This window comes from Rhagoletis zephyria, unplaced genomic scaffold (genome assembly GCF_001687245.7).
Source record: "Rhagoletis zephyria isolate East Lansing unplaced genomic scaffold, Rhagoletis_zephyria_1.1 Rzeph_scaffold_04056, whole genome shotgun sequence".
NCBI classification, from domain to species: domain Eukaryota; kingdom Metazoa; phylum Arthropoda; class Insecta; order Diptera; family Tephritidae; genus Rhagoletis; species Rhagoletis zephyria.
In genome coordinates, this window is record NW_016161139.1 from 43,605 (window position 1) to 55,011 (window position 11,407).

Sequence of the window (11,407 nt, forward strand, 5' to 3'; positions counted from 1 at the left end):
TTTTTTTTTTGGGCAAATTAATAGGGGTGGTGCTAGGAGGAGGGTAAAGGTGGAATTTTCAATATTTTTAAAAGCTTATATTTCGAAAATTATTGTACCGAATTTCAAAATGTAGATATGGTTACCAATTGATGTGATATACACATCTTTATATATCTTACATACATACAAATTTCGAGAAAGACTAAAAAAAAACGAAATTATAAGAATATTTGAGATTTGACATAACACCCGCAATACAAGATGTATGTGGTTGTTGTTGTTGTATTCTTGCCACCACCTTGTATAAATTCGCCTCGTGCAAAAACAAAATGCAAGACTTTGCCATGCTAAACACTGTGGCGAAGTGAGAGAGTTATATGGACAAATATGAGAAACTATGATTCAATTGAATCATGTGAGCCCTAGGGCATCAACTGAGTTACATTTTTTTTTGGACAGGGAGTCTGAGTTACCGATTCACTTATGGGAATCAACTCAATAACTCAACTCTGAGTTGAGTTACCCACTTCTACTAATTACCACCGCTGCGAATGAACAATGAACAACACCAGTGTTGCCTGCCAACGAGTAATTTTAGTACACTTTTTGCCACGGCGAAAAGAAGAAGAAGCAATTTGTTTTCGCCCTATACTTCCGGTAGTGCATTCCAGTGGCGTCCGGTAGTGCATTCCAGTGGAAGTTTTGTGATCTATCCCTGTTCTGACATTCATTCTTGTTTTTTAACTTATTATTCTGTTTCTAATGATTCTTTGGTGCTATTTTCGCATTTTAATATTTGTTGGAAGTCCTTGCCATTTTCTATATATAAGAACCCGTGGTATATTCTGGATATATTGAAACGATTTCGGATTGATATTTCATTTAGGCCCAACGATGGAACAAGAAAGTAAAAACCAGTTAGACGATGTGCAGCGGCAGATATTCGAGAGAATCGCCAAAAACGACGTGGATGGTTTTAAGCAGCAGATAACCCAACTAAAAGGTTGTGTGGATTTTGTAGACGAGGATGGGATGACTCCGCTTCAGCATGCTTGTTGCAAGGGTAACAAAGACGCTGTGCAGATGCTGTTAGACATGGTGAGCTCAACACTCCATAGTGCACGTGCTGTGTTAATACTTTATGTTTTCAGGGTGCTGATATAAACTTTAATAAACACGGTGCGGACTATACACCACTGCATTTTGCAGCTCTATCAGGCAACACAGAGGTGTGCCGTTTGATTCTGGATGCTGGCATAAATCCCAGCAGATTAAACAGCGTTTCACGAACAGCGTCACAGATGGCAGCTTTTGTTGGTAATCATTCCTGCGTGGAAACGATCAACAACTATGTACCGCGAAAAACATTAGAGTACTATACAAGACCACAAGGCCAACTTAAAGAGCCATTGATACCCGCGGGACTGTTGGATGCATTTCATCATTTTATCATAGAAATTAATTTACATCCAGTGCGCATTGCTCTTAATTTACAATCATTAGGTCTACTTAAAAACTTGCCGGGATTGAAAAAAGCTCTGGAGTATATGTGTGAAAAGGAAATGAAGAAAGCGAATGATGTAAATGAATTAATGGCTTTTAAATTTCACTATCTTCGGTGGATTGTGTCAGAGTTAATGCGATGTGAAGAGCAGTGTAAAGCTCAACGGAAAGAAAAACCCACTGAAGGAGATGCCGGAAAGCACGATTTTGTGGAGTTATTCATAAAACGTGTTCTAAAAGAGAATAAAGTTGGTCAACTAGACTACCTAGAGTTTACTCTACGCGATTGTGTGCGAGAGTTCCCTTTCAGGGAATGTACAGTCTTTCGACAAGTGGTTTCGCAATTGGCAGCAAAGGATCCGCAACCAGCATTATTGGTCTTTCGCAATGCTGTTAACGGTCATCGAGGTTTTGCGGTAATAATTCTTTAAAATTTTACAATGTATAGGTAAATTCGTGTCTATTNCGGTCATCGAGGTTTTGCGGTAATAATTCTTTAAAATTTTACAATGTATATGTATATGTCTATAAAAGTGGTATTTATTCTATTTTATGTATAGGATGAGACATCTTATTGTAGTTCGTGTGGAAATGAGAAACCTGACAAGAAATGCTCGAAATGCAAACAGGTAAAATATTGCGATCGTGAGTGTCAACGTTTGCACTGGTTTATGCACAAAAAGACATGCGCTCGACCTATTTCCAATGCATCTACTTCGGCCAGTACTTCAGCTGTGAAGGAGTCAATCGACACACTTGAATTACAGGAGGAATTATCTAAAATTACCACCAGCTAAACAGATTTTTAGGAACACAACATATGAAGTTTTTGGTACCTTTATCCATTCGTATTCAACCCATAAAATAGAACACATTGCTGTAAAAATTTGACATACCAGACTATAAACGAAATAAGTCTTCAGTCATCTTCAGTTCATAGAGTCAAATAAAAAATTTAGATACATATAAAACTATAGAGAAATGCATTTACTAAACTCACATATGAGGTCATAAGGGCCAGAGGAGCCTATATAGAAAAAAATTTTTAATGTGCGAAAGAAGGATCTGTAAAAAATAAATGAGGTCTTTTGCTAAAAGGTTCATTGCACCTACATACATATGTGATGCAACATATTATAGTAAACTAAAGGGGCGTGCCTCAGGCTATTAGGTACATTAGAGTGTTTCGATACGCGATGTGATAACCGAGTCCAATTGAGCTGGATATACATACAGACATATACCAATTTAGTTAGTGCGACCCAACAAACGTTAAACTTAAAACTTTCCATATAGTTAATTGCCACTCTGGTGAAAAAACAAATCGCTTGANGATACATATAAAACTATAGAGAAATGCATTTACTAAACTCACATATGAGGCCATAAGACCAAAGGAGCCTATATACAAAAAAATAAAATTGTAATGTGCGAAAGAAGGATCTGTGAAAAATAAATGAGGTCTTTTGCTAAAAGGTTCATTGCACCTACATACATATCTGATGCAACATATTATAGTAAACTAAAGGGGCGGGCTTCAGGCTATTAGGTACATTAGAGTGGTACGATACGCGATGTGATAACCGAATCCAATTGAGCTGGATATACATATACCAATTTAGTAAGTGCGACCCAACAAACGTTAAACTTAAAACTTTCCATATAGTTAATTGCCACTCTGATGAACAAACAAATCGCTTGAAGAAAGTCATTTTTTTAGTTTGGGTATCCGTGCAGGTAGTAGCATTAGAGCAAAAACAACATTTATGTATATTTTGTCGTTCCTTCAGGTATCTTAAGTGTAAAATATTTTCTACACACAGTGGGCGCGTGAAATACAAAAAAAATTAAAAAAAAAAAAAAAAATTACATACAAAAACTCTAAAATTGGCTTTCTTTGTTCTTGTACATTATTCCTGGCCATAATTGTTTGGGAACCGATTGTTGTCGTAGCGGCAACAACAGCCCCGCCCAGATCGGCTAGTATCTCAGTCGTGGTCGTCCCAAGAAGCGTGCAGCCTCTATAGGGTCTGTCCACAGGGACAGAGGCGTTAGCTTTGCGGGGTTTTCCCGGCATACGAAGACATGTTTCGAGTCGTGCGGTGTCTCTCCGTATGCCGGACACTCATTTGGTGCATCTGCATCTAATCTGCTGAGGTATGATTTCAATCTGCTGCAGTAGCCAGAGCGGGGTTGGGCTATTGTGGTCCGAGTCTCCCGAGCAGACGAAGCTCCGTCTCGTCTATGTACCCAGAACGGCATTCACAGGTCTGTGTACCCAGAAGGGCATTCACAGGTCTGCAGCCTACGTAACTTGAGATTGACTCCCTATGAATGCCGCTCAGGCCCTGTCGATATTGCGACGGGTCCAGAAGTTGCTTTATGAACCTGTGAACTTCGTCAGTTCGTATAGATGCCTCTGGCATGCCTTGGCGGGGGCTCCTCTGTAAGTAAGTGTCCAGGTCTGTGGCTTCCCACGACAGCCGGTTCTACGTACCGGAATGACTCGGGTTTTACCCGACCAAGGGCTGTTGTTTCGGCGATCTAACCCCGTTTAGGTCGGCGAAGTATCTCAGAAGTGGTTCGTCCATAGGACTACATTTGCTACGTATTCTTCTGCTCAGGGCTGGCATCGAGTCAAACCCAGAGCCAGAAAATTACACCTGCTGTGTATGCCAGAGACGACTACACCACAACTCCCCCTCAGTCAAGTGCATTGCTTGCGCCGGGTGGAGTCACCTCGGAGTCTGCTCAGGGCTACGGACTCATCGGCAGTGGACCACGTCATTTGTGGCCCCCGGCTGCTCAAACAGAGCAGCCTTCACGGCTAACCCCAGTCCACCTGAGCAGCTCAACACAAACACCACAGCACCACAACACAACAACACAATAGACTACACCACAACCACGACAGACCACACAAACGCACCACCATCCACACGCCGCCGCCAACAACTCCTGGTTCCTCCCACAATCTGCACAGTATGTGCAACATCTGCCTTTGCTGGTGCCACTTTAGGGCATGTTCAGGTCTGTGCACCACGCGAGATTGGACGAGGAACTTCGAGGGCCCGTGTTGCTCTGCACCACCACAGGGCGGCATCCTCCACAGCAGCGCACACAGCCAATGGTGGCAGGGCAACACACATCCCTCACACCACGCACAACAACACGTCTCCCGAACCACATGAAGCTCCTTCAATTCAACTGTAATGGACTTCAGAGCAAAATCCAGGAGATAACAGTCTTCATGGGAAGGCGTGGTATATTGATAGCTGCGGTCCAAGAGACGAAGTTGCACAGCAACTCAACGTTTTGCGAACCAGCTGACCCCAGCGAAGCATCAGCCGGGTTTCCCTAAAGTGCACAGCACAACAACAGCACTTAACGCCATAAACACTCATATAACACGTAGCCTAAATCGCAACCGCCCCTGTGAGAGAACTTTTTTAGTAGCGTTGGACCTGTCAAAGGGGTTCCCCAGGGTGGTGTCCTTTCCGCATTCCTATTTAACTATTATATTTCCAAGCTCCCTCCACCACCAGAGGGAGTCTTGATTGTCTATTACGCTGAATATTGTTCGATAATGGCGTCTAAGAATGCAATTGATGAGTTGTGTACGAAAGTAAACGGATATCTCTCCAAGCTGTATTGCTTCTTCACTGCTAGGAGCCTAACCCTCTCCCCTACAAAATCCTCTGCGACCTTGTCCACCTCCTGGACGAAGGAGGTCAGACTACCGCTGGGAATTCACGTCGATGATACACCAATCCCAACGGTGAAAAACCCCAAAATGCTGGGAGTAATCTTCGACAGTCTGCTCTCCTTCTCTGCGCACGCAACCGCTATTGTCAACAAAGTCCAGAGCCGCAACAAGGGCTTCAACTCGCTAGCCGGAAGTACGTTGCAATTGGCCGGCCGGTTTTAAATTACGCAGCACCAGTGTGGTCGCTGGGGACTGGGGGAAAACACTGCACTTCGGACAGCGACTGGATGCCTTCTGATGTCGCCAGAACACCACCTGCACAACGAGGCGAAAATGCTCCCCATAAAGGAGCACAACACAATGCTCTACAAGCAGTTTTTAGTTGGGAGCCACAGACGTGGTCACCCAAATAGACAACTGCTTGCGGAAGAGCCCTCGCCCAGGCACGTCAGGAGGCATCTCTATGAACTGACGGACGAAGTCTAAAGGTTAAGTAAACAACCTCTGGACCCGTCAGCTCATCGACAGGCCCTGAGCGGCACTCACAGGGAGTCAGTATCGAGTTATGTAGACACCAGACCTGTGAATGCCGTTCTAGGCGCACAACCACCGGACATCGCCGAGACAGAGCTTCATCTGCCTGGGAAGGCTAGAACCACAATAGCCCAACTTCGCTCTGGCTACTGCAGCAGGTTAATCTCATACCTGAGCAGATTAGGCGCAAATGTGCCAAATGAGCGTCGAGCATGCGGAGAGACACCCCACGACTCGAAACATCTCTTCGTATGCCCGGAAAACACGAGAATGCTACCGCGTCTGTCCCTGTGGTCCGACCCGATTGTGTCTGCACGCTTGATAGGGCTTCCGTTAGTTGAGCTGAGACTGAGATATTAACCGGTCTGGGCGGGGTTGTTGTAGGCGCTACAACAACAACCTTTGATGACTTGTGCTCGAAAGCAAACGGTTACCTCTCCGAACTTCTTCGCTCGCTTCTTCAATGCAAGGAGCCTAACCTTCTCCCCATGAAATCCTCGGCAACCCTTTTTACCACCTGGACGAAGGAGGTCCGACTACAGCTGGGTCTATGACAAAGAAGTGTTGTTGACAACATACGAGGCAATGGCCTGTTTCAAACTATGCAGCGCCCATGTGGTCGCCGAGGACTAGCAGAACGTATTGGACGAAGCTACAGACATGCCAGAACACGGCACTCCAGACAGAAAATGGATGCCTTCTGATGTCGCCACAGCACCACCTTCACGACGAGGCTCAAATGCTCCCAGTGAGGGAGCCAATGAGTGCCCGGAACTCGGAGAGAGAGGAGCCAATAATTGAGGGACAAACCGATATAGGCAGGGTTGAGTAGCCACTACAACAACAACAATAACATAGTTGATTATGTTGTGAAACATGGTAACAAAGACGAGAAATTAGTAGCATGCTATAAATTGGTGAAAAGGGATGCCAATATGGATTCACTAATGTATGTAAACTTCAAGCTTGGTGTTTGTGGTGAAGATTACAAGAAAGTGATGAAGACTGAGTTATGACCAGCTAAGGTGAAAAATGGTGCCATGAACCTGTGAGTGGCCAGAAGTGATTCTTGTGCGTTCGGTTCAAATCGCAGCTCACAACGTCCGGATATTTATATCCACGTATCCTCTGGGTAGCGACCAAGCACCACTTTGGGAGCGAGCTAAAGTGAGAAGGCGTAAAACCTCGCGTGCGGGTTTGGGTCACGCCAAGTTAAAACCACGCCCAATGAAAAATTCAAACATGCCCCGGATGAGACCCCCTTGTTTTGATGACGACCACGGCAAACGTCAGTGCATTCCGTTTTTTTTTCAAAAGGGCGGGAAACAACCGCAGCAAAATAAGTTGGCCCATTGTATATGCTCCCATCCTCAGCTTATAAAAGTTTTTATAAGTTTATCGAGTTATCACTGCTTATCGAATTTTATCGTGTTAACATAGTGTAACGACATATCGAAATTTTTCGATAGCTTTCGAAAAATGTGGAGCTGTCAAAATTAAAAATTCATAAAGATGTACACATTTTTGAATTATCGAGCCCTCGAATTCCACAGTTATCGAAATTAGTCGAGTTATCGAATTTTGTTTAGTTGTCTGATTATTAGGGCTCGGATTCATATGCAAATGCATGTTTTTTTTTTGGGCATGTTAAAATCGATATAGTGAAGTTATCTTTACGAATCACGAAATTTCCTTTAACATGACATTCAATCGTCAATGCATATTATTGCATATTTCGCAGTAAATGCATTATGTTGCAAAAAATACCTGTTTTTGCATATTTATTGCACCTAATTTAGTATATTTTACAACAAATGCATGTGGTTTTTAACCGACTTCCAAAAAAGGAGGAGGTTATCAGTTCGTCGGAATATTTTTTTTTTTTTTTTTTATGTATGTTACCGCATAACTTTGGACCACGTCAACCGATTTCGATAATTTGCATCGGAAAGGTAGTGTCTCAGAGGTGGTCCCATACTAATCTGGTTGAGATCCGATCAGTGGATCATGAGATATATATATATATATATATATATTTTTTTATATGGGAGTTGAAGTCGGTTTTTTTTTTGCTAAAAATTACTTGTTGCGTATAAATTATTTACAACCATTTAAATTTGGTGCGAAATCTCTTGCAAAAAAATCCATATAATTTTTTCTTAAGTATTCATCACCAAACAAAACAAACAACAAAATTAAACAAAATTCGCTCAGACTTACTGCAAGAAGGTAAAGACGCCGCATCAGTATACACTATCCGTAATAAGCTTAGAGCAAGCGGTAAGCATGGGCGGGTAGCACGCAAAATCCCTTATGTTAGCCATGTTAATATGAAAAAGAGGATGAATTTTTACGTGGAGCATGTCCTGAAGCCCAAAGAGTTTTGGTATAATGTCTTATGGACCGATGAGTCGATGATACGACTCAAGTATTCACGACGCATTGTCCTATAAGTGTACGGTTCCTACCGTTAAGGCAGTAGACAAAGGTTTATTGGTGTGGGGATGTCTCTGTGCTCAAGGTACGGGCGACATAATCGTTTTGGAAGGAAAAGTTAATGCAGATGTCTATATAAAGATCCTAGAGGAGACGGCTATCCCCGAAGGGAAACGACTAATTGGTGACCATTTTGTATTCCAGCAAGACAATGCACCTATTCGCACCGCAAAACAGGTTGTGGAATATCTCTCCAAGGAAAACATTACTATTTTAAAATGGCCACCGCAAAGTCCTGACCTCTCTCCAATAGAGAACGCTTGGGCAATACTTAAAATTCGTATTGCTGAAGCAGCGCCTCAAAACTTGCGACAGTTGAGAGAGTGCATAATTTCAAATTGGAAAAATATTAATCCAGAGGAATGTCGTAAGCTTGTAGACATCATGCCCAGATCGACTTGCAAAAATGTGGATATTAACTAAGTTGGAAACTTCATTTAGGTTATTACACTTGCTTCCAGTGAACGGTCCTTCTTAAGCATAAATCGAAGTTACGAAGTAAAACTGGTTAAAAAAGATTAAATGGTTTAGCTTTACTTAATATCCACAGAGATATAGAAGTTACTAACAAGGAAACATTGAATGCAATTTTTTCTTTTAAAATAAAAAATAAATATTATAAAACCTGCGTTCGCCCCTAATAAACACACATACAATGTACATACATATATGTATATGTAAATTCATATTTATTCAGGTTAGAGACTTTACATATTTACAATTACTACATACATGAAACTTATTTCCTAATCATAATAAGTACATAGTACATACATACATAATACATATTATGCATGCATGTATGTATATAACTATGTATGTATGTATGTATGAAAGAGCATTCGGCACTTTTGGAAAAATTCACAAGCGTGCTCCGTTTACTGGGAAGGGGCGGGCGATTCTCTTCAGAAAGCCAATATTGCCGAAATGCTAAAGTTATTACGCTTCGCCTTTTGTGATTCCGTTCCAACTTCGTTGCGAGGTCTGGTTGCTTCGGACAATATCACAGCCGAATCGGCAACATTTCGCCCCTCATTTAAATGTGGTGCCTCTGTGGTGGACGCCTCCGTTGCATGCGTTGTAGGGGGGAAAGTTGTTGCGACCTGAGGTAAATGCGCTAAGAAATGTGAGCGTGGCAAATGTGTGTCTGGATAAGGCTGATGTGGCAGCGGAATCAGCAAAGATTGCATTCCATTTACTCTTCCGACAACGGCAGGATTGACGTGAGCCGTGGCGGCGAAACAAGTGGCTGCCGCAATATCTAGTGGCGAAGGACTTAAAAGCTGCGGCTGCATATACTCGCGCTGGTACATTGCCATCGCCGAGTAGATAGTAGCTTCGTCATGGTAAGGTGAGCGAGTTCCACAGCTATGCCAGTTGGAATAACTTTCGTCATCGCTCGATTCAATTGAGCGACAACGTTTTGTTGTTGGCGAATCCATTTGACCACTTGTCACGCTGATGCGGTCATCTTCGAGGCTGGCAAGTGAGCTCTTACTGGGACTAGGCGGACTGTCGCCCACTTCCTGTTCATCACCACTCAACGCACTTAGCTTACGTTTGCAGCGCGATTGACCTGTTTCGCGAAATCCTTTAGCGAATGGGTTGTTGTCAATCTTCAATTTTGTAATACGATCATTCTGAAGAGAAAAAAACAAAAACAAAAACAAATAACACCAGTTAGCCGAAATGTGACACTGTTTATGAACATACATACATATGTAAATATGTATGGATATACGCATGTATGAATGTACATTAGGGTGGCTGCTATTTTGCAAAATAAAGTTTATAAAGTAAAACTCAACATCCTGTAAAAAATAACGAAGGAAATTGTATCGAAAATAAAAAAAGGTATTTTTCGCTTATGTTTTATTGAGTTATTTTCACTATGTACGTTATATTTAGTTCGCGGTAAGAAATAAACTGGGATTTTCTTAAAGCTAATTTTCTACAGTTTACGAGAATTTTTTTAACATTTATTTTCTATTGGAAAATATTATTGAAAAGGTTATATTGGATAACGTTAGGGCATGTCTTGAGTCAATCATTCTGTCAAATCTACTTGAGTTTCTAGGATATGTTATTAAAATTAAAATTTAACGAGGTCAAATTTTATAGTTAAAGCCCTTTTGAGTATTTGAAAAAATATATATGTATGTATTTGGTCCAAAACGATGCATATATTCCCACTGTGCGGTTTGGCGACACTGAGAGGCAGCAAGATCTTTTTGGCCGTCTAATAATTGTCCTGACGGAAGCGTGTACATGTACAAACATATGCGCACATGGACTCACCTTTGGAGACTCAAAGCAAACCAATGGCGTCAAGTTTGTCGCCTCGATTCGCTGCTAGGGGTCTGTTTCAATGCCAAGTGCTTGTCGGACTCAAGTGGATCACAGCCAGTGGCAATATAGTGCAGCACGTACGTACATATGTACGTATACTTATGTATGTATGTATTGCAAGTAGTATGACCACGAATTTTAAGAGATCATTGGCGTACTGTCTGCGTCAAATATGTATAGACAAAAACAAATACATACATATGTATGTAAATATGTACATATAGACAATCTACGCACTTAGGCACTGTGGGCCCCTGCTGCGGCATTGTCTCCAATATATGTACAGATGTATGCATTTTCATTTGTATATATGTATGAATGGAATAATTCAAAATCTCCCAGGATAAGGGATTACAATTTAAATTGATATGGAAGACATACAAACCTGATAGGCAGTTACTGCTACGAACTCCGTCTCTGGAAAAACGAAAGCCTTCTGCGGGGCCCAAGGTAGCTGCGTGAGGTCCGAGGTGCGAATGATATGCAGACGAGGTTGATATTTATGCATACTGGCGAGCACAATCTGCGTAAGCAAATGAACGGGTTTTTTCATAAGGGGAATCGGTACATTTAAGTACATACGTATATATGTATGTATGTATGTGTGTGCATTAGGATGGCCCTTAGTTATATGGAGAAAAATAAAAGTGTTTGGAATCTCGGTCTCACCCCCTAGAAATGTGTGAATAGCCTAAAGACTAAACTATGCAAAGTTTTAGGTCAATCAGACAAGACTTAGAGGTGGCTCAAAGCGCTAAAAGTTTCCAATGTATTTTATATGGCGAAATAACTATTTTTCGTAGAAATTGTATAGAATCCTTGAAAAGCAATATTTTT

General features: G+C 41.8%; 2 protein-coding genes across 2 annotated transcripts; one reads left to right on the forward strand and one right to left on the reverse strand.

The window, feature by feature from the left end:
• The first annotated feature begins 656 nt into the window (after positions 1 to 656).
• On the forward strand, positions 657 to 2,552 carry LOC108370186 (ankyrin repeat and MYND domain-containing protein 2). The gene is made up of 3 exons (XM_017625472.1): positions 657 to 1,080; positions 1,134 to 1,901; positions 2,046 to 2,552. Exons 1-3 carry the CDS (start codon positions 877 to 879, stop codon positions 2,280 to 2,282), a joined length of 1,209 nt encoding a protein of 402 aa, XP_017480961.1. The 5' UTR covers positions 657 to 876; the 3' UTR covers positions 2,283 to 2,552.
• A 6,358-nt stretch (positions 2,553 to 8,910) lies between these two features.
• On the reverse strand, positions 8,911 to 11,093 carry LOC108370182 (T-box protein 2-like; the record flags this gene model as incomplete). Its single annotated transcript, XM_017625457.1, has 2 exons — positions 8,911 to 9,861; positions 10,956 to 11,093. Coding segments are annotated over 2 exons (873 nt in total), but the record flags the coding sequence as incomplete, so codon positions are not given.
• Between the last annotated feature and the right edge of the window lie 314 nt (positions 11,094 to 11,407).

Bases quoted from the DNA above. Each gene is read 5' to 3' on its own strand.
- LOC108370186 (XM_017625472.1), top strand. From the start codon at position 877: ATGGAACAAGAAAGTAAAAACCAGTTAGACGATGTGCAGCGGCAGATA. The intron at 1,081-1,133 runs GTGAGCTCAACA...TTATGTTTTCAG, and splicing joins TGCAGATGCTGTTAGACATG to GGTGCTGATATAAACTTTAA. The intron at 1,902-2,045 runs GTAATAATTCTT...TTTTATGTATAG, and splicing joins ACGGTCATCGAGGTTTTGCG to GATGAGACATCTTATTGTAG.